Consider the following 23,973-nt stretch of genomic DNA (forward strand, 5'->3'; position numbering starts at 1 on the left):
ACGACTGGTAAAAAAACTAATAAAGTTATAACTCATAAAAATAACCCTATTTTAATTATATGTCCAGCATTCACTGACTCTTCTGAAATAGAATAAAAAGGTTAGATAGTTGATCAAAATATAATTTCTTATAAAAACTATAAGATTCTTGAGCAATAAACCGATTTTAACAAACTAAAATTAAGAAATAATTTCAGTGTGAGCGTGCGCGTGCATATATATATATATATATATATATATATATATATATATATATATATAAAACAAAAAAGAAAATTACTAATGCATTCAATTTATTTATATATTTATTACTTTTACAATCATTTTACCCTCACATATATCTAATTTTTACGCTACAAATAGGACACTGGACAATCTTTGTCGCTTATATATACTGAGTCAAACATGCCTCATAGAAGGCAGGTTAACAAGGAAGACTATGAATTGTGCATCCATTTACAAAGTCTTCCTTACATATCTCACACTCTTGATGATGCGGAAGACGGTGAATCAAATCGTATGTTGAAACATTTAGCCTCTCCTGCATTAGTTGACGGTTTTCCTCTAAAGCTTCATGAAGAGCATCTTCTGCTGCTCGACGAGCATTTTCTACTGCTCGACGAGCTCAGCGAGCATTTCTTGCTTGCCACTCCTCAACTAACCAATACATAACCAAGACAATAACTACTAAACCTAAAAGTCCTAAAAAAATAAACGTATCGGACTTCCAAAGCTCCATTAATCTTCTGAAAAAGAAAAAAATAGTTAGAATATGGACCTCTATTATGTGAATGAAGAATGAAAAAAAATCACTTTGTTTATATAAATGAAAAAAATCACACCAAAAAGATAAAATACCTGACTTGTCCATCCTGACTTGTCCAGCTACTTTCTGCGTGTGTATGTTGCTTCTAGACTTTTGGTAGCTCGTTGTTGTTGTGTGAATGGTATTGAGGGTATGTGAGGATTTTGAGGGAGATAGAATAACAGCAGAATTATAGGGACCAGAGGTACTAAGTCCAACAATTCCAAGTCTCCAAAATGCTCGGGATAGTAATTAACCAATAGTCCATAGGGCCTTAGGTATTTTTTATGATATTAGTTGTTTATTAGTGTTTTAGCACAAAAACAGAGTATGGTCCAAATGGACAAAAAGAAAATACTGAAAACATAAACAAAACGTCCAAATGGACAAAGTGAAAATAGCGGAAACATAAAAGCGTCCAAATTGACAAAGAGAAAATAGCAAAAAAATAAACATGATGAATGATAAAATAAATCATAAAGCGAGAAAAATATAAAGAACAATATAATAAAGTACGGAAATTAAAGTCAATTGTTAAATGTTAAAGATGACCATCTTGAAACTTGTCAAGCATTTCATCAAATTGTTAGTAATGAAGATCGATGGTGAGTGAAGGATGATCTCGGATTTAAATTTAATGGAAGTATATCAGAAGCTTGATAAAATCATAGTGACTATACAACAAACTTCCATAAGTCTTAAATCAACCGCATACATGAGTGAAGATTGTTGATGATTTGTGAGAGGAATGAGGCTTAATTTATAGGAGTGTATGGTGAATTTGCTGAGAGAATTGGATGAAAAAAGTGTGGTAAAATTGGTTAGAGATTAAAGTGAATGGTGAGGAAATTGTTTTGTGCCTCGGTATGTTGTTCTTGTGCTTTTGTTCTTGTGCTTTTATTCTTGTGTGATGCTTAGATGGTTTGTTATTCTTATGAGGTGCTTAGATGGTAATGAGAGGTTGGGGTTTTGTGATGTTAATATTTGTGCCCACGCTAGCTTTAGTCGAAATAAGGAAATTTAAAGTTAAAGAATCCTAAGCAACTTTTAAAGGGAGAGAGACATGTGACTACCTATAATTTTTTTGTCAAACATGCCTCATGCAAATCATGTTCACAAGTTATGCTGCTCGATGAGCATTTTATACTAGGAGAACAACTCAGTGAATATTTCTTGGTTGCCACTCCCTAATTACACAACAAATGACTGGAAAAAAACTAATAAAGTTATAACTCCTAAAAATAACTCTATCTTAATCATATGTCCAACATTCACGGAATCTTCTGAAAAAGAATAAAAAGGTTAGATAGTTGATAAAAAATAGTTGTTTATAAAAACTATAAGATTCTTGAGCAATAAACCGATTTCAACAAACTAAAATTAAGAAACAATTTCAGTATGAGCGTGTGCGTGCATATATATATATATATATATATATATATATATATATATATATATATATATATATATATATATATATATATATATATATATATATATATATATATATATATATATATATATATATATATATATATATATATATATATATATATATATATATATATATATATATATATATATATATATATATATATATATATATATATATATATATATATATATATATATATATATATAATCCTCATTTACATGCAACAAACAATTATTCCTGTAAATAGTAATCTCTACATATTGATCTATACTTAATGGAACCAGATCCTCTCCATACTTAATATACTTAAATGTAAAACTCAATGTTTGACAAATTATGTAAAACTCATACATTTTAAAATAAGTTAACCTTAAATTTTATTATCTTTAGTCTCTCAACTTTATAAAATAAAACTCAGTCTTTTAAATCAAAGAATACGAGCCTATTTAGTCTTTTTAAAAATTGAACATCACAATTTTTAAGTTTCTCTGTATATGCTTTGACGCAAGAAAAGAGTATTTAAAAAGATATTACCAATCTTTCATTACTTCGATGAAGATTTACTAAACAGATGTAAATTTGATAGACTAAATTAATAGATTTCAAGTTTCCAAATATGGTGATTAACTTCTTTTGAGATTCTTTAGATTTAAATATACTTTTCAACGTTTGTCAAAAGAAAAAGAAACTTTCAACCAAACACAAACTGTTTCAACCAAAAGAAAAAGAAACTTTCAACCAAACACAAACTGTGTCGCATGCTGAAAAGGCTGAAGGTGCAGCGCAGTCTTTACTTTTTCCAGCAAATACTACAAGTAGATAATCCAAGTGCTAATGATCCATCAATAAGAAAAGACAAATGCATAATCACATAAAGCTTTAGGACAAAACACCAAAACTTAGCAGGCTTAAAATATTTTAGGCCTATAGTAAAAAATTGGGTTCTCTCTGTCAAAGATTTGTCGCATTTACACATTCAACAGATGTATGCGTTCGATCAAGATCCGACGGTTCAAATTTAATATAAATTTTAGTTTTTTTGCCCTGAACTTAAAATATGCATCTTCACAAATTATTGCATGCTTCTTTCTAATTTGCTAGATAAACAATTACATTCCATTCAATGTTTTGTACAATATGCAATCATTATACATTCTAAAAATGATTGATGTATGACCATGCTGCATGTAAATGAAAAATTACAAGTTTCAGCTTCTGATACAAGATTGCCATGTTTTCCTGTCTATCTTAAGTACAGAGAAACCAAAGACACGATTTCACTAAGAGCAGCAGGGAAGTGTATGCCTGAAATGGGACGATTTCTACTGCAACCGGTTATGTACAGCTGACACGGGTCAGCTATATGGTTATATAATATTAGCATTCCCTGTAAACCCTTTGACATGATCATGCAACTGAATAATTACAATTTTCACATTTTAATATAAAGATCACCGCGTTTTTCGGTCTACCTTAGGTACAGAGAAACCAAGAATTGGGATAAAATTATGACTTCGCTAACAACAGCAGCAGGGGAGTGTATGCCCAGAAATGGGACAATATCGACCTGCAACCAGTTCTCTACAACCGACCCTACTACGGTACCAGCTACGAGCCCTCCTATGGTTATAACAGTAGCCTTCCCTGCAAAAATGTAGAAGAACTGATATGAATATCACCACTCATGAAACAAAAATTTCAATGAATTGGGAAGAGCTGATATATGCATGACAAAGCAAGCTCTTTACCTAACTTAACATTCTTTTTGGTCATGAAGTATAGGGAAGCTCCAAAGCTACCAGCCAGGATAAGTCCCGGAACATCGGCCCCGGCGTAACCTGCAGGGGGAATAGAAGAACCACTAAGATAGGTTAAACCCATCAGTGCACCATATACTCCAGCTTGTAAACCAAAATCACTGGTGGAAGGTGAGTCAATTGAAACTGGTGGTTTCTTCATGTTGGATTGCATCCATTGAGGCATCGATCCTACAACTTGAGACTGAACGCGCTTAACATCAGCATAGCGAACACTGCTGTTCACTACTTTTCCTGCTCGCCGCTGAGTTAGGCTCTGCATAAGTAACATGTCATATGCAGCCTCGACCTAATAAAACACACCAATTCCATCAATAAGCAAACAGACTTAATACGTAGAATACTAAAACATGCATTTGAATTGAGGGAAAAGTGCGACCTGTGAAATGGCTTCTTGGTCATCTTTACGAACTGGTATCTGGAGAAAGGTGAGCCGGAAGTGATGCAGTCGGACCAGAGGGGGATAGGGGGTGTTGTGGCAGACATTTGGGTGTTGAGGAAATGTGAGGCTTGGAGTGTTTCTTAATAGAAAAGAAGAAAAAATAAAGGAACTAACTAAAAGAGCTACGGTACGGGCTACGGGTACAGTTAGTTCTTTTACAACCGTTGATGCTAAAAATGAAAATCATTTTCTTAGATTTATTTATTTACGATACAGTCGTACGCAACTTGATTACTGTTTCTTCTACGCTAGTGCGACTGTTACACTTTTCAAAGCCAACAAATGCCAGCTGAAAGATTAGCAAACACAAGATGCCAAAAGTCGGTATTTCATTAAAGTATGTTAAGATTGCTTTATAATTAAATTTAATGGCACCAAACAAGGAGACGAGAGATTACACAGATAATTAGTAAGATTGCTTTATAATTAAATTAAACGGCATCAAACAAGGAGACAAGAGAGATTACACAGATTATTAATCTGACTATCATCTTACATTACAGCAGGTAATTAGATACAAACTCATATGGCAAAGATCAATCTGATCGAATTCCACCCATGAAGGTCCTTGGATCAGGGCAGTTTCCACTAAACTGAGCTTGTGAAAAATCAAAACCCGGGTTCTGAAAGATGCACAACATAATCAATAAGAATAGAAGTTAGAGGCGATAAGATTATTCCAGTTTAACCCAAATAAAGTAATGTGGGTATGGATTATCATAGTCATCTAAGTCTAACACAATCTATAACTGTTGCCACAGATAGTTATTAACTTCATCACTGAACATCAACCTGAGCATTATTGACAACTTCAAAAGCAGTCATTCTAATTTAACAACAAAAAGACTTCTTTTTCTTCAGATGGGGGAAGGTCAAAGTTCAACAAAAATTCAGACTCAAAAGGAGAATAATTTCAGTGGGTGTCTAAAACAAAATGATAATACTATCAATTCAGTGTTCCCACTATCAGAAAAGTTATAAGTTATTAAAATCCAAATAGTTTTCTATTTGTGAAATTTTAGTCATTTCTGGATAACGGTGCGGAGCGGCCAACCTAAAAAGTGGGATAGCGGTATAGCGTATAGCGGGAGGAATGACCGCTCTATTAGATCATTTTTGGACATTACATACAATAATTATAAACATATATTTAATGAAAAATTAAACAAATAACTCAACTCATATAATATTCATAAATCAAAATACACATGACTCTCGAAGAGCATAAACGACTACGAAGGAAGGTTAGTCTCAACTACAAAATTGATGGAAAATCCAAAATTACCCTTAAAACAATGTAAATTTAAGAGGTAATTTCGGTTTTTTAGAGGGGAAAAGGATATCAAGCTCCGGGCCAAGAACTACTATGGCAAACTCATGCAACGATGCATGAACATGGTAGCATATTACTTACTTGTAGGACAAGAAATACTTAAAACAACATTCATTATTTAAAGTTGAACAAAAAGGTAATCAAAATCAAGTTTCAGGCAAAGGATATACCAAACAGCATAAAATGCAAATAAAAGCAACATTTACTGACCTCCTCTTGAAATCTTTGAAGCATGAGGCGTTTTTGTTCTAAATCAGTAGAGTAAGCATCCAACTGACCTTGACCTAATATGGGAGAAGCCCATGTCTGACCCTTATCTCTTTTATTCAAGGTTATATGCATTATATCATCCTCTGCATTTCAAGTTCAAAAATCAGCACCAATCAAAGAAACACAAATATGAAATATATTACATAAAGCAAAAACTTTTTTTTTACCTAAAGTCCAGAAGGAAGAATCTGTCTTCACGGGAGAACTAAGATCATGCTGAGAAATTAAACAAAAACAGAAATAAGAAAGTATGAGATCATGATTAGGATGATGATGAATTGAGGAAGAAAATAAAAGGAATGAAATTAGGGTTACATTGAGAAAAGGAGGATTGCCTTTGATACCAAGCTGAATATGTTTGGACTGAATGTTACAGTAAAAAAGCTTGGAATGAACATTTGGAGGAAGATTGATGTAAATATCGACCTCGTCTAGGGTTTGATCCCATTCGAAAACCTTTTGACCTAAATCAAGAAATGGATTTTGTTTGAAGAAGAACGAAATGGAATTGAAGAGATAGAGATTAAGGGAAATGGAAAGTACCGTTGTGGAGGAAGATGTGACGCTTTTCCGGTGCCAATTTCTCTGCCATTTTCTGTGTTTTTTGCTTCTTCACTTGAGTACTTAACCTAATAGTCAAAAAACACAGCAATTCAGATCAGAAATTAACAAACTAGGGTTAGGTTACCCAATTTTACGAATTTTGATTTTGATTCGGGGTTTCGAAAACGGTGGAAAATATTAGGGATTTTTGTTTTATGTTTGAGTGAGAAAACGAAACTTCGCGTTTGCGTTTTAGTATCTTTTTTACTTTGGTCGAAAATGAAGCGGCGGGATTTGTTATGAACGACGGCTTGATAAAATGGCACTATTGTTCAGATGCGGCCCAACTTGTTAATTGCCCAACCCATTAGAAGTTGAGATATTTTTAAACAAAATCAAATTGGGTTTTATTTTTTTTATTAAGGTAAAATACCATTTTTCGTCTTTTAGCTTTATCTCGGGCCTATTTTGATCCTTAATTTTAAAAAGAATCAATTTGATCGTTTAACTTTTTAAACAGGACCACGTTAGTCCTTTCCGTTAGGTCCGTTAGTCAAAGTCGATTTCAAAGTTCAGCTGTGTTACCCTAGGATTTCGACTTACTAAATAAATTGGCAACTAAGGCCCAAAATTGGCAATTGGGCCTCAATTTGATGAGAAGGCCCTAAATTGGTAATTGGGCCTCAATTAAATAATTACATTGCCATTTAGGTCGAAGTGGTTCGACCAAATAACGCTTAGTAGTCGAAGCTGTTCGACTAGAAAGATGATCAGAGGTTTCAGCGTTCGACCAAACCAAAAGGATGCGAAGACTTAAGGATTTTTGGCTGCAGAAACTGAAGTGGAGGTCGAGAGGCAGTAGAAGTTAAGAGACAGTTCCAGGCAGTTTTTCTGGCAGTTCTCACAGGACACGTGGAAGTCTCACAATTGAAGATCTTGCATGTCGAAGACACGTGTTGACTGATAGCCAGTCGACCGTTAGTAGTAGTTATTTTATTTTTCTATTTAAGCAAGTTTTATAGGAATAGTTAGAGGTCCGCATTTTCTACATAAACACAAGTAAAACTCAAATCTCTGCGCAATGAGTAACGAGTGCAACCTTGGAATGTACGTATGCGTACCAGTTTAATTAAATGCAATCATTTTACATTACATTTTATCTTTCAGTGCACATTTACTGCCTTCTTTTTATTGTTTTGATTTACTTTGAAGCCTTTAATTTCAGTGTTTACTTTTACGTTAAAGTCACTATTTTACATTTAACACAAATCAGATACACATAACATAACAAAATAAAGCAATCAGTCCTGGAGTATTCTAGTTGACTCCGCAAAGTAACCTTTTAAAAAGGAAACTAGCGCTTGTTTACCATTTTTCTGGGTAAACAAATTGGCACGCCCAGTGGGACACGTCGATTGTTCTTTATTTTTCTTTAGTTATGAATGATATTAAGAAGTGGTCGGAAATTAACTAACATGGCTGAAGTTAATACAAATAATTCCGATCTTTCTGGAAATCAAGGAGGTGTTCTGAACGGAGGAACACCACAAAATGCCGCAGATTCGTCCCCAGTTGGAACAACAAATACTGGTGGATCGACGGCAGCAATAATGGTATCATCACCAACGAATGTACGGTCACCGTTGAATCCATTACGACCGCCGTTTCATGGAATGATACCTCCACCAGGTTTTAACCCTCAGTTTGGAATGCCCACGTCTATGATGCAAGGTTTGCACACAAATCCTTCATTATATTCTGACAGCATGACGGCTACAAGCACATCAAGTCTGGGGGGTCGACCTATAGGCATAGGATATAATCACCAGGTTTTGCCATCTTTAAGTACTACGTCAATGTTGTCAATTCGACAACAAATGGACGAAAGTAATCATGAAATGGTGAATGCCCTTACTCAACAAATGGGAACTGTTTTTACTCCCATGATAAATAACACGAATCAAAGTTATGAAATATTGGCAGGACAAATGGCCAGAATTGCAGATTTCTTTGGAGCGCCCCCACAATCAAACCTTTCGACTACTCAAGGGTCGAATGTGAGAGGGTTCGAACCTATAGGACAAGGAGATCAAATTGAGCAAGAGATCCCTAGAATAGTACAAAGGCATCAAGATGCTGACCAGGTTCTTAGGAACATCCAGCAAGATGTCAATGTTGGACACAATAATATCTCTAATGTAGTCGAACAAATTTTAGTCCAAAATGGGATAAATGTAGGTTTGCATAGACCAAATTTCGTTTCCCCGTTGTCAGAATATGTAAGGCAAACAAAATTGCCTAGGGGGTGGAAAGTCCCAAAATTCACCAAATTTGCTGGTGAGACTGGCGAGTCGACGGTCGAACATATTGCTAGGTTTCAGACAGAGGCTGGAGAAATAGCAAAAAATGAAAATCTAAAGATGAAGTATTTTCTAAGTTCTTTAACGAAAAATGCATTTACTTGGTTCACGACCTTATGTCCCCAATCTTTGTTCTCATGGAACCAATTAGAACGATTGTTTCATGAACAATTTTATATGGGACAGTCGAAAATTAGCTTGAAAGAATTAGCAGGAGTTAGACGAAAGGGTACAGAACCAGTCGATGACTATCTAAACCATTTTAGGTTACTGAAAGCTAGATGTTTTACACAAATTCCTGAACATGAGTTAGTCGAAATGGCTGCAGGTGGGTTAGATTATTCCATAAGGAAGAAATTAGACACCCAACATTTGAGAGACATGGCACAACTGGCAGATAGAGTACGCCAGGTCGAAAGGCTAAAGGCTGAGAAGGCTAGGGCTAATAAGTATCATAAGAAAGAGAAAATAGCTTATGTTACTACAGGTGAGTTCGACTCTAATAGCGACGATGAATACGAAGAGGGAGAGGTTAACGTGGCTGAATTAAAGCCAGGACCACCTTATATTTGTAAATTGCTTAGACCTTCAAAAGATAAAAATCTGGTTGAAAGTAAAAATGAGAAATTCTCTAATAAAACGTATTCATTTGATATAACGAAATGTGATGAAATATTTGATTTGTTGGTTTCTGATGGGCAAATCATAGTACCCCCGGGACTTAAAAATCCTCCTCTTGAACAAAAGAAAAAAAGAGGATTTTGTAAATTTCATAATTTCTTGGGTCATAAAACTTCTCAATGTGTCCTTTTCAGGGATTTAGTGCAAAAAGCTTTGAAAGAAGGAATGTTACAGTTTGGAGAAAAGCCAAAGTCATCAATGCAAGTTGATACTGATCCTTTGCAAGTCGAAGAGGCTCACTATACTGAGCTTGCTGATGTGATGATGGTCGAAACTACTGATGGTTTCGTTAGAAAGCAAAGCGGCGCTACTGATGGCAAAGTTTTGAACATGGTTTATCCTGAACCAAAAGAGAGTCTTTTGAAATTCCTCGAGAGATGCCACAATAACAACTCTCAAGTTGGATTATGTCCAAGGTGTGATGCTGTTTTTAATGTCGATGCTGCAAACAAAGTGAGGTTCGACCCTCGTCGAGGCAAGAATCGTCAATTCATGTATACAGGAGAAAACAGTGGTCGAAAGGCTGGAGAATACAGGAAGATGTTTGAAAAACCAAGGACTTTCCGTCCCAAGACGGATGTCCCTGAAGACAAATGGGTGAAACCCATTAACTTCAGAGGTAAACGTCCATAATGGCAGATTCAAGGCGATGGAACCAATGCTGAAGGTTCTTGGACTGATAGTGGATCTAAAAGAAAAGATTACATATCTCCAAACTACAAAGGAAAGAACCCCATGACTCGAACGCAATGGAGGCGTTACTGTTAGTTACCAATTTGTGTAAATATCTTAGGTAATTTTTGGTAACTCTCAAGTCTTTTTGTGGTTAATAGTAGTATTTTATTGTCATTTGGTATATATTTATTCTTATATTTATATTATTGTTGAATAGTTCTTATCTTTGCAATCTATGTTGGATTTTGTAGTTTTTTTTAGATAATTGGAAGCTTGGACCATGGAAAAAGCACTTTGAAGATGTTCCAAGACCAAAGCCAAGGATTGCTGAAAAGAGGTAGCGCGCTAAGCGAGGTTGAGCCCGCTAAGCGCGCTTTTGAAGAAAAGAAGGAAGTTCTGGCAGAGAGTTCCGCGCTAAGCGAGGTCTGGAGCCCGCTTAGCGCGGTTGGGCGGTTTAAGCAATTATTGAGAGCGCGCTTAGCGGGCTGCACCGCGCTAAGCGCGGTCTGCGAAACTTTGTTTATTTGTTTATGGGCCAGATCACTTTTAAAAGAGGGAGAGATATTTTTAGAGAAAAACAAGAGCATAATACACTGTAGCAAATATAGAGTTGAAGATTGGAAGCCTTGATCGTCGATTAATCGCCTTTGATGCTTGTTGATCTTCATCCTTTCCTTCTTGTGCAAGCTACCATTCTCATGGATAGCTAAATCCCTTTTGTATCAAGATAAGATGTAATCTTCCTAGCCTTTTGTATGTTTTTCTTGTGAATATATGTGTATGAACAAGTGATGATCAATATAGATGGTTTAGTTTGTTTATTAAAGCTTTTTCTTTGGTATAAATGTTTGAGACATCAATGTTTGTATCTAGACCTAACTAATCATCTTTCAAACTATAAGTTGCAGACATGGATTTAGAGTTTGATGTTTACTAAGTATCGGTTCTTAAAACGTTATTTGTATTGTTTAAACGGTGGAGAAATCGTCGGTTAAATAATACGGTAAATCTAGCTATATCGTTGCGGACACGGACGATATAGGTGTCGATACGTAATTATATTGATCGTTAGCAAGTTCATAAGCATCTATTTATAAGGAAACATACAAATTTAGGTCGATAAAATCGAATCTTGATACATTTTCTTTAACTTAGAACTTTCATTAATTTACTCTTTGCTACTAAAAGAATTGAATGATCTTTTGCAAACCTAAAACTAAAGTAACATTAACTCAAGACAAAATAGGCTATAGAACGGCGGTGATATCGCAATAATCCCTGTGGATACGATATAAACGAAAAGTACACCACAATATTCTTTCAACAAAATGGCGCCGTTGCCGGGGATTGTTGTTTAGATATTGCAAGCATTGCAATAGTTTGTTTTGAATTGAGTCTTATAATTAATATCTTGTTTCTAAATTTATTTTCCTTGTGTTTGTTAATTTGCTTGGTTAGTTTTTCAGATAACAGTTTATGCGAGGACGTGTACCTGCTGATCAACTCCTTTTTGATCCTGAGATTGAGAGGACTGCTCGTAGAGAGAATAGCAAAACTCGTAGGAGGAGACAACTAGCTAGGGAAAGAAGACAACAACAAGAGGCATCTTCTTCTTCAACTCCGGTTGAAAACTTAGTTGAGGGAGAAATGGCAGGAGAGATTCCTAATGTTCCAGTTCGAGGGCCTTGTGTTAATAGCCCTCGACTCAATGCACAATTTGCTCGTGATCAGGCCAATGGAAGAAACTCCGAGATGAAGACGGGGTTACTTCAATTATTATACCAAAATCCGTTCACAGGGGCAGATCACGAGGATCCATTTACGCATCTAACAAAGTTCTACGAGATCGCCGGAACAATTGGTGCTCCGGAAGACCAAGAAGAACAGGTGTTCAGGAGACTTTTTCCTCATTCCTTAATTGGAAAAGCTAAGGAATGGTACCTTGATCAACCTAATAATGTCATGACAAATTGGAACGAGTTAGAAGAGAAGTTCTTGGATCGGTTCTTTCCTCACAATAGGTTCATGGAAGCGAAAACTTCTATTGCGGTGTTCTCTCAAGGTTCGAATGAATCTCTCAATGAAGCATGGGAGAGGTTCAAGTCCATGGTTAGAAAATGCAAAGGTCATGGGTTTGATGAATTGTCTCAAATCCATATCTTTAGAAATGGACTCCAACCTCAACCAAAAACTCTTTTAGATGCTACCGCGGGTGGTTCGTTGATGTCAAAAACTGCTGCAGAAGCGATTGCTATCATTGATAGAATGACTTTGAACGATCATCAAGGGCAACACAACCGTAGTGCATTGCAAAGAAAACCGGGAGTTCTTGAATTGAATACTAGTGATGCAATACTTGCTCAAAACAAGTTATTGACACAACAAGTAGAATTGCTCACTCAACAAATGTCAAAACTCCCTCAACAAATCAAAGAGATAAATGGGAGCCCTTCTAAAAATCAACATGTGATGTGTTGTGAATTGTGTAGGGGTGACCATCAAACAGGTTTTTGTCCTCCACCGGGTGAAGAGGTGAATTATGTGTCTAATCCTAATCAAGGATATGGTGGAAGACAACAACAACAACCTTACAACAATAACCAAGGTTACCAACAAAGAGGTAATCAAGGTTATCAACAAGGATGGAGGCCGGAAGCGGGCCCATCGAATCGTCAAAATCCTTATCAAGGCGGTTACAATCAACAACCTCAACAAACAAAGCTTTCAATCGAGGACACTCTTAGCCAATTCATGCAATTGCAAATTGCAAGCCAAAAGAGTACGGATGCCGCAATAAAGAACCTTGAAACTCAAGTCGGGCAATTGTCAAAGCAACTTGCCGATCAAAACAAAGGTCCTTTTCCGGCTACTACACAAGAAAATCCTCGTGAGCATTGTAAGTCAATTCTAACTCGTAGCGGTAGAAATATTGATATGGGTGTAGGAGAAATTGTTGAGGAGGAAATTGTTGAGAGTGAAAAAGATAGGGTGATTGAAGTAGAAAAAAATGTTGAGGGTGATTTAGTTGAAAATGAGAAAGAAAAAGAATTAGTGGAAAAAGAAACTCTTGAGAAAGTTGTAGAAAAAGAGAGAAAAAAATTGAGTGTGAGTGAAAAGGGAAAGAAGAAGGTGGATGATTCTATACAAGTGAAGAAATTACCTTACCCTCCCGGTCCGTCAAAGGAAGAAGATGCAAAGCACTATGCTCGGTTCTTGGATATTTTTAGCAAGTTGCAAATTAATGTTCCTTTTTCCAAAGCATTAGAGCAAATGCCGATGTATGCAAAATTCATCAAAGACATCATCACTAAGAAGAGAAGATTCTTGGATCCGGAGGTAGTAACGGTGAGCTCTTGTTGTAATGCGTTAATTCAACGCACTACTCCGATAAAATCAAATGATCCTGGGCGGGTAACCTTACCGGTGTCTATTGGAAATGTCCACATAGGCAAAGGTTTGGTCGATACCGGTTCTAGCATTAATTTGATCCCATTGTCTATGGTGAGAAGATTAGGAATCAACGATTTAAAGCCGACAAGAATGACGTTATCATTAGCAGATAAATCCACAGCTCATCCTCATGGAGTTGCGGAAGACTTGCTTGTCAAGGTTGAAAAATTTTGGTATCCTGTTGATTTTATTGTCATAGACATGGAAGAAGATCCTGAGATTCCATTGATCTTAGGAAGGCCTTTTATGAAGACGGCCCGAATGATGATAGATATTGATGATGGCTTAATGAAATTAAGGTACCAAGATGAAGAATTATGTCTTGATCTCTTTGAAGCCACCAAGCATCCTAATGATGAGGATGATTGTTTTAGAATCGATGCTACCGAAAGGGCTATTATGAAAGTGGAGAATCAAATGCACTTGTCAAATCCTCTTGAGAAGACTTTAATGAAAGCTCTTGAAGTTCTCACCAAAGATCAAAAGAAGGAAATTGAAGATTGCTTGAGAAATTTAGAGGCTTGTGAGGAGATGAATCCATTTGAAACTCAAATTGAAGAGTTGAAGGATGAACCTAAAGTTGAAGAGCAAAAGGTGGAGTTAAATGTGTTACCGTCTCACTTGAAATACGTGTTTCTCGGTGACAATTCTACTAAGCCGGTTATCATTAATAGTGGTTTGTCTAACAAGGAAGAGCATCGATTGAAGGAAGTGTTGACAAAGAATCAAGAAGCAATAGGATGGGTTTTATCCGACTTGAAGGGTATTAGTCCGGCCTATTGTATGCATAAGATTATGTTAGAAGATGATTTTCGGCCCGTGGCACAACCTCAAAGGCGATTGAATCCAACCATGAAAGAAGTTGTTAGAAAAGAGGTTGTGAAGTTATTAGAGGCGGGTATGATTTATCCCATCTCCGATAGCGAATGGGTGAGCCCGGTGCATGTGGTTCCTAAGAAGGGTGGATTGACAGTTGTGAGAAATGAGAAGAACGAGTTGATTCCTTCGAGAGCGGTGACCGGGTGGCGTATGTGTATTGATTATAGGAGGTTGAACCAAGCAACAAGAAAAGATCACTTTCCATTACCTTTTATGGATCAAATGTTAGAGAGGTTAGCCGGAAGAAATTTCTATTGTTTCTTGGATGGTTATTCGGGATACAATCAAATATCAGTGAATCCGGCGGACCACGAGAAAACTGCTTTTACATGTCCTTTTGGCGTTTTCGTATACCGAAGAATGCCATTTGGACTATGTAATGCTCCTGCAACATTTCAAAGGTGCATGCAAGCTATTTTCTCAGATTTGATCGAAAAAAGCATTGAGGTGTTCATGGATGATTTTTCTGTGTACGGGTCATCATTTGACTTGTGCTTGAAGAACCTTGATGTGGTGATGGAGAGATGCATTGAAACAAATTTGGTTCTCAACTGGGAGAAATGCACTTTCATGGTGACGGATGGGATTGTTCTTGGCCACAAGGTTTCTTCAAAGGGGCTTGAGGTCGATCCGGCAAAAATTGAAGTTATTGAAAAGCTTCCCCCTCCGGTGAATGTGAAAGGCATAAGGAGCTTCTTGGGGCATGCTGGGTTCTATAGAAGATTCATCAAGGATTTTTCCAAGGTTGCAAAGCCTTTGAGTAATTTGCTCAACAAAGGTATGGAATTTAATTTTGATGAATCATGTCTAAAAGCTTTCCTAGAACTTAAAGCAAATTTGACCACCACACCCATAATTGTCGCTCCTAATTGGTCGCTTGAGTTTGAACTCATGTGCGATGCTAGTGACTATGCGGTTGGTGCGGTCTTAGGCCAAAGGAAGAACAAACAATTTCATGCTATACATTATGCGAGCAAAGTTTTAAATGAGGCACAGGTTAACTATGCCACCACAGAAAAAGAATTGCTCGCAATTGTATTTGCATTGGAAAAGTTTCGTCCTTACCTCATTGGTTCTAAAGTTGTGTGTTATACTGATCATGCCGCAATCAAATATCTTCTCACCAAGCCTGATTCAAAACAGAGGCTTATTCGGTGGATTCTTTTGCTTCAAGAATTTGATCTTGAAGTGAAAGATAAGAAAGGTACAGAAAATTTGATTGCGGATCATTTGTCTCGGTTAGTGAATACCGAGGTGACAAACAATGAAAAAGAGGTGAGGGAAGAATTCCCCGATGAAAAACTGTACATGGTACAAGAAGTTAGACCCTGGTTCGCAGATATGGCTAATCACAAAGCATCTGGCTGGATACCGGAGGATCTAACTTGGAATCAAAGAAAAAAGTTTTTAAACGATGCTAATTTTTATGTTTGGGATGATCCTCACTTGTTTAAGTTGAGTAGTGACAATCTTTTGAGAAGATGTGTCGCGGATGAGGAGACAAAAAGCATTTTGTGGCATTGCCACAATTCGCCGTATGGTGGTCATTTTAATGGTTTGCGTACGGCCACAAAAGTCCTTCAATCGGGATTTTGGTGGCCTACTTTGTTCAAAGATGCTTACCACCATGTTGCCTCATGCGACAGTTGTCAACGAACTGGTGGAATAGGGAAAAGAGAGGAAATGCCCCTCCAAAGTATTGTAGAAGTTGAAGTATTTGATTGTTGGGGCATTGATTTTGTTGGACCCTTCCCTTCCTCTATGTCAAATGAATACATCTTGGTAGCTGTGGATTACGTGTCTAAGTGGGTGGAAGCGATTGCTTCACCCAAAGCAGATGGTAAGACCGTGATAAAGTTTTTGAAGAAAAATATATTTTCGCGGTTTGGCTCGCCAAGAGTATTAATTAGTGATGGTGGATCTCATTTTTGTAATGCCCCGCTTGAGAAAGTGTTGGAGCAATATGGAGTAAAGCACAAGGTGGCTACTCCATATCATCCACAAACTAATGGGCAAGTTGAGAGGACCAATAGAGAAATTAAGAGAATTCTTGAGAAAACTGTGTCTAGCTCTAGGAAGGATTGGTCGATGAAGCTTGATGAAACCTTGTGGGCGTATCAGACCGCTTTCAAAGCACCGATCGGTCTTACACCATTCCAAATGGTGTATGGTAAAAGCTGTCACCTTCCCGTAGAACTAGAACATAAGGCATATTGGGCCTTGAAGCTTTTGAATTTTGACCACAAGTTGTGTGGAGAGAGAAGAAAAATCCAACTTAATGAGTTGGAAGAGATGAGATTGCATGCCTATAAGTCTAATTCGATTTACAAGGAAAAGACCAAATTCTATCATGATAGTAAGGTTAGAATGAAGGACTTTAAGGTAGGGCAATTAGTTTTACTTTTCAATTCCAGGTTAAGACTTTTTCCGGGAAAGTTGAAGTCTAAATGGTCCGGACCGTTTTTGGTCAAAGAGGTTAGAAGCCATGGGGCTATTGTGATAGAGGACCAAAAATCAAAGCAAGAATGGGTAGTTAATGGTCAGAGGTTGAAGGTTTATCGAGGATGCGATTTTAATCGTGAAACTTGTGTTTTATCGTTTGGTGATCCTTGATTGCCTTTGACCGTCGAGCTGACCGACGTTAAACAAAGCGCTTATTGGGAGGCACCCCAATTTGTAAATATTCAGCTTGTTTTATGTGTTTTTTACCGTTCATGTTTTTTGCGTTCTGGTCGAGCCAAAATCAGTCTACCGGTAAAGTTACACTTGCTGGTAGAAGAAATTTTTTTCTGTGTTCTGTCAAGGGCGCTTAGCGCGCCACTAGCCCGCTTAGCGCGCTTTTGCAATTTTGGAACCCCAAGTTCCAGAGACTTGCGCGCTTAGCGCGCTTCAGAGCCCGCTTAGCGCGGGTTGGTTTTTCAGAGAAAAAAAAATATTGCAATTTTGGGCCTTTATGTTTTTGACCCGGCCCAGCGCGTTACCAAGTGGAGAAAATAGGGTTTGAGGTCTTGTTGCCTCATTTCCCTCATTTTGCTCTCCTAAAGAAATTTCTCTCTTTGCTTCTCCATTTTTTGTGTTGCTTAGCATTCAAATTCCTTGTTTTTCTTCTCCTTCATCTTCATCAAGGTAATTTCTCTATTTCCTTTGCTATTTCTTTATGCTTGTTTTATATATTAGGGTTTAATTTTAGTTTAGTAATAGAAAGTTTGTGGTTAGGGTTGTTGTTTTGAAAACTTAGTGATTCAATCTGGTTTCCAGTGCTTTGTGTTTGTTTAGAATCATATTTGGGTGCTGGAAATGTGTGGAGACAACCCTGGTTCGCAGGGGATTTTTTCTGCAAATCGCAGAGCCCGCTTAGCGCGGTAGGCGCGCTTAGCGCGGTCTGGGGATTTCAGAAAAATCCCCTCTTCTGCCTGTTTTTGTGTGATGCAGGGGGAGTGATCTTGTTTTTTGATTCATGCTAGGGCTGTTTAATTTTTGATTATATAATGTGTTAACATATTGGTTTTTGTGTGCCGTGTTCCTAATTATTTCAGATGGGACCGAAATTCCTGGGCTCTAAGAAAAGAAAGACCGGAACCGAAGGTGGCAGTTCTTCTCAAGCACCTAGGGCTATTCCGTTTAATCAAAACCGTTTTAAGAGTCATGTTCAGGAGGCAAGGTATAAGAAGTTAGAGGTTAGGACATGGTGGCCAGAGCGAATTGTGAGGATCAATCCTGAGGGAACCTATGGGTGGTGTCATCGCACCATTGAGGAGTATGGTTGGCTTAGACTTTGTGAGCCTGCACCTAAGTTTCATTTGGAGATTGTAAGAGAGTTCTATGCTAATGCCGTTCCAAATGAAGAATTTCCGGTTGAAGGTGTTCCCTTTGAGTTCAAAACTTGGGTGCGTGGTAAGGAAATTGATTTTTCTCGTCAGGCTATCCGTGAGTTTCTTGGAACTCAATTACCTTTTGAGGATGGTGAGCTGTGTGGGTATCATGTGCAATTGGCAAGGGGTAATTTTGATTGGGAGCATCTGAGGGAGGTCTTGTGTTCGGTTAGGCAATCTTATGATCTTAATCCTTCACTGCAGCCCCAGAAATTCTCTAGGAAGTCGTTGTCTACTAATGCTCAGATTCTCATGTCTGTGGTCCTTCATAATTTGAGGCCTAGGAGTCACACTTCTTCTTTACCTGCTGAGTCTGCTGCTTTGGTTGCTCGTATGATTGAGCATGAGCCGATTGATATTACTCGCATTATTGCGAATGAGCTGAAGAGGGTTGCTTTGAGTGGAACTCGCCATGGTGATCGTGCTCCCTGCAAGTTGATATTCCCGGGTTTGATCATGAATCTGTGCAGGAAAGCTAGAGTGCAGATTCCTTCTGAGGGGCTTATGTCCATTGACACTTTTATTAATGATACTTTTATTGAGCGTTATTGTTTGTCCAGGTTAACTGCTGTTCCTGTTGCTGCTGCTCGCCCTGCTCGCCGCCGTAGTGATCCTGATAGAGAGGAGAACTTGGCATTTCATATGGCACATCAGAGAGCATTCATGTTTATGCATGACGCTATGTCTCAGCTGAGGTTGCAGATGATGGAGCCCCATGTGGCTCATCCGTGGAGTTCTCGCCAAGATTTGGTGGATTATGCTAATTGGCCTGAGGTCAGTCCATTTCCTGAGGAGGAGGGAGATGGTGGCGAGAATGAGAATGTGGAAGATGATGAGGATGAGTAGTTCTTTTTAGTTGATACTTAGTATGTTTAGTTAGTATGTTTAGTGCTAGTTTTTTTTTTATTTTTGACTTAAGCTTTGTAGTTTTTGTTCCGTCCTTTTATAGGATGAGGTATTTTGAACCTTAGGCATTGCTATGCCTTTTTGGATATTTTGACACCTGTTGGTGTTTGTTTTTAATTTATTAAGTTTTTAGTTTAATTGCTTTTATTTCTATATATATATGCAATTGTGTTTTTAAATTTTTGTTGTTGTTTTTGTGAAAGTGCTTCCTTTGATGAAGCAAGCTTTTACAACCAATTGGGGCGGTGATGATATAGTGTGAAATTAGCACGTGCAAGGTACATTTCTACCGTTCCTTTAATATACCATGAATGAGATGCTTGTAATTGTACAAATGAGATGTCATATTTTCTTTAACAAATATAGTTCAATAATGAATCATTTTAGTTCTAAAACTAGTGTGAGGAGCCTTTCCATTGTACATATATATATTATTTTGTGGTTACCAACAATGTGCGTTTAACTCGTGTTTATTATGTTTAATCTTGCGTTTTTTATTTTAATTGTGTAAAGCATGAAAGTGATCAAAGCATTTTGTTTCGCATTACGAGTATAACTTCTCTTCCAAATATAACCTACCCGGTGAGTGTGTGAGTATTTGCTAACCACTTTAAGCCATTTTGCCAAGATTCAATCGGTATCATGTCATGCCTTATAATTGCCGATTTTTGATTTGAATCTTGATGACTTTCTTTGAACCTTGAAAAGTACCATGAAATGTGGTTAGGATTGATTCCTTTTCGCCTTAGAATAAGGAGCATTCGTGATTATGTGGTGGTAATATTCAAGTTGGGGAGAATAAAATTTTGATCTTGGTTGTATTGGTGTGTAGAAGAAAATAAATAATTGCTCAAGAGAGAAAAAGAAAAAAAAAAGAAAAGAAAATGAATGAAAAGAAAAAGAAAAAGGAAAAGAGAAGAGCTTTGTATATAGCTAGTTCCTTTAAAATAAAAAGATGAACTCTTGAGCAATAAAATTGTGTGATCGGTTGATAGGGATGTGTGGATATAATCATGATTTGAATGCTCTCTTAGGAATTGACCCCTTTTGTTTCAATGGCCTTGAGAAATGACACTTCCTTGTTAACCAATCCAAGTTTCAACCCTTAAGTCTTTGTGATTCTTGCTTTTACGCTTTTTATATAAATGTTGTGTAGATGATTGCATAATTAATTCTGGATGTTGGCGACATTGTTGTGTGAGTGTTAGGTCCTCAATTTTGTCTCTTACTAGAGAAGTGTGTAGGTTGTGATTCAATTTTGAACTTATTTTGTTTTAGGAGCTGTTTACATCAATTGTGTATTTAGTATTAGTATCTCAAGCATGGTATTATTTGAGCAAGGGTGAGATGTTGCTTGTGTGCTTATGGAATTTGAACCACCCAATTGTTCTTGTCTTAGCTTGGGCTCTCTTGGTTTTGCTTGTTGATTGTTTTTGTGTTTGTTTTCGTTTGAGGACAAACAAAGGTTTAGTTGGGGAGAGTTGTTAGTTACCAATTTGTGTAAATATCTTAGGTAATTTGTTGTAACTCTCAAGTCTTTTTGTGGTTAATAGTAGTATTTTATTGTCATTTGGTATATATTTATTCTTATATTTATATTATTGTTGAATAGTTCTTATCTTTGCAATCTATGTTGGATTTTGTAGTTTTTTTTAGATAATTGGAAGCTTGGACCATGGAAAAAGCACTTTGAAGATGTTCCAAGACCAAAGCCAAGGATTGCTGAAAAGAGGTAGCGCGCTAAGCGAGGTTGAGCCCGCTAAGCGCGCTTTTGAAGAAAAGAAGGAAGTTCTGGCAGAGAGTTCCGCGCTAAGCGAGGTCTGGAGCCCGCTTAGCGCGGTTGGGCGGTTTAAGCAATTATTGAGAGCGCGCTTAGCGGGCTGCACCGCGCTAAGCGCGGTCTGCGAAACTTTGTTTATTTGTTTATGGGCCAGATCACTTTTAAAAGAGGGAGAGATATTTTTAGAGAAAAACAAGAGCATAATACACTGTAGCAAATATAGAGTTGAAGATTGGAAGCCTTGATCGTCGATTAATCGCCTTTGATGCTTGTTGATCTTCATCCTTTCCTTCTTGTGCAAGCTACCATTCTCATGGATAGCTAAATCCCTTTTGTATCAAGATAAGATGTAATCTTCCTAGCCTTTTGTATGTTTTTCTTGTGAATATATGTGTATGAACAAGTGATGATCAATATAGATGGTTTAGTTTGTTTATTAAAGCTTTTTCTTTGGTATAAATGTTTGAGACATCAATGTTTGTATCTAGACCTAACTAATCATCTTTCAAACTATAAGTTGCAGACATGGATTTAGAGTTTGATGTTTACTAAGTATCGGTTCTTAAAACGTTATTTGTATTGTTTAAACGGTGGAGAAATCGTCGGTTAAACAATACGGTAAATCTAGCTATATCGTTGCGGACACGGACGATATAGGTGTCGATACGTAATTATATTGATCGTTAGCAAGTTCATAAGCATCTATTTATAAGGAAACATACAAATTTAGGTCGATAAAATCGAATCTTGATACATTTTCTTTAACTTAGAACTTTCATTAATTTACTCTTTGCTACTAAAAGAATTGAATGATCTTTTGCAAACCTAAAACTAAAGTAACATTAACTCAAGACAAAATAGGCTATAGAACGGCGGTGATATCGCAATAATCCCTGTGGATACGATATAAACGAAAAGTACACCACAATATTCTTTCAACAGTTACCAAAGAAGCCACAAGAATGGACAAGAGGGTTCAAAAATGGTGCAGGCAGGATTTTCTCACTATCAGGCAAAACCCTTTCATAGGATTTTCTCATTTCTGGATAACGGTGCGGAGCGGCCAACCTAAAAAGTGGGATAGCGGTATAGCGTATAGCGGGAGGAATGACCGCTCTATTAGATCATTTTGGACATTACTTACAATAATTATAAACATATATTTAATGAAAAATTAAACAAATAACTCAACTCATATAATATTCATAAATCAAAATACACATGACTCTCGAAGAGCATAAACGACTACGAAGGAAGGTTAGTCTCAACTACAAAATTGATGGAAAATCCAAAATTACCCTTAAAACAATGTAAATTTAAGCGGTAATTTCGGTTTTTTAGAGGGGAAAAGGATATCAAGCTCCGGGCCAAGAACTACTATGGCAAACTCATGCAACAACGCATGAACATGGTAGCATATTACTTACTTGTAGGACAAGAAATACTTAAAACAACATTCATTATTTAAAGTTGAACAAAAAGGGTAATCAAAATCAAGTTTCAGGCAAAGGATATACCAAACAGCATAAAATGCAAATAAATCAACATTTACTGACCTCCTCTTGAAATCTTTGAAGCATGAGGCGTTTCTGTTCTAAATCAGTAGAGTAAGCATCCAACTGACCTTGACCTAATATGGGAGAAGCCCATGTCTGACCCTTATCTCTTTTATTCAAGGTTATATGCATTATATCATCCTCTGCATTTCAAGTTCCAAAATCAGCACCAATCAAAGAAACACAAATATGAATATTAAATAAAGCAAAAACTTTTTTTTACCTAAAGTCCAGAAGGAAGAATCTGTCTTCACGGGAGAACTAAGATCATGCTGAGAAATCAAACAAAACGCAAATAAGAAAGTATGAGATCATGATTAGGATGATGAATTAAGGAAGAAAATAAAAGGGAAGGAAATTAGGGTTACATTGAGAAAGGGAGGATTGCCTTTGATACCAAGCTGAATATGTTTGGACTGAATGTTACAGTAAAAAAGCTTGGAATGAACATTTGGAGGAAGATTGATGTAAATATCGACCTCGTCTAGGGTTTGATCCCATTCGAAAACCTTTTGACCTAAATGAAGAAATGGATTTGTTTGAAGAAGAACGAAATGGAATTGAAGAGATAGAGATTAAGGGAAATGGAAAGTACCATTGTGGAGGAAAATGTGACGCTTTTCCGGTGCCAATTTCTCTGCCATTTTTCTGTGTTTTTTGCTTCTTCACTTGAGTACTTAACCTAATAGTCAAAAAACACAGCAATTTAGATCAGAAATTAACAAACTAGGGTTAGGTTACCCAATTTACCGAATTTTGATTTTGATTTGGGGTTTCGAAAACGGTGGGAAATATTAGGGATTTTAGTTTTATGTTTGAGTGCGAGAACGAAACTTCGCGCTTGCGTTTTAGTATCTTTTTATTTGGGTCGAAAATGAAGCGGCGGGATTTGTTATGAACGACGGCTTGATAAAATGGCACTATTGTTCAGATGCGGCCCAACTTGTTAATTGCCCAGCCCATTAGAAGTTGAGATATTTTTAAACAAAATCAAATTGGGTTTTATTTTTTTTATTAAGGTAAAATACCATTTTTCGTCTTTTAGCTTTATCTCGGGGGCTATTTTGATCCTTAATTTTAAAAACAATCAATTTGATCGTTTAACTTTTCAAACAGGACCACGTTAGTCCTTTCCGTTAGGTCCGTTAGTCAAAGTCGATTTCAAAGTC

The 23,973-nt window shown here is 36.8% G+C and overlaps 2 protein-coding genes across 3 annotated transcripts; both read right to left on the reverse strand.

Moving 5' to 3' along the window:
- Positions 1-2,837: 2,837 nt before the first annotated feature.
- LOC131626361 (uncharacterized) lies at positions 2,838-4,746 on the reverse strand. The gene is made up of 3 exons (XM_058897181.1): positions 4,437-4,746; positions 3,989-4,346; positions 2,838-3,884 (listed from the first exon to the last, which is right to left on the reverse strand). Exons 2-3 carry the CDS (start codon positions 4,326-4,328, stop codon positions 3,709-3,711), a joined length of 516 nt encoding a protein of 171 aa, XP_058753164.1. The 5' UTR covers positions 4,329-4,346; positions 4,437-4,746; the 3' UTR covers positions 2,838-3,708.
- Positions 4,747-4,893: 147 nt separating this feature from the next.
- On the reverse strand, positions 4,894-23,621 carry LOC131626369 (uncharacterized). 2 transcript variants are annotated; one of them, XM_058897194.1, is made up of 5 exons: positions 23,400-23,621; positions 23,173-23,321; positions 23,028-23,076; positions 22,805-22,947; positions 4,894-5,122 (listed from the first exon to the last, which is right to left on the reverse strand). In XM_058897194.1, the coding sequence occupies exons 1-5, from the start codon at positions 23,446-23,448 to the stop codon at positions 5,036-5,038; spliced, it is 477 nt and encodes a 158-aa protein (XP_058753177.1). In that variant the 5' UTR covers positions 23,449-23,621; the 3' UTR covers positions 4,894-5,035. The 2 variants fall into 2 exon arrangements, with proteins under 2 accessions (XP_058753177.1, XP_058753169.1); XM_058897186.1 differs by lacking the exons at positions 22,805-22,947; positions 23,028-23,076; positions 23,173-23,321; positions 23,400-23,621 and adding exons at positions 6,043-6,185; positions 6,270-6,318; positions 6,418-6,566; positions 6,646-6,928.
- Between the last annotated feature and the right edge of the window lie 352 nt (positions 23,622-23,973).

Source organism: Vicia villosa, linkage group LG1, assembly GCF_029867415.1.
Source record: "Vicia villosa cultivar HV-30 ecotype Madison, WI linkage group LG1, Vvil1.0, whole genome shotgun sequence".
In the NCBI taxonomy this organism is placed as follows: domain Eukaryota; kingdom Viridiplantae; phylum Streptophyta; class Magnoliopsida; order Fabales; family Fabaceae; genus Vicia; species Vicia villosa.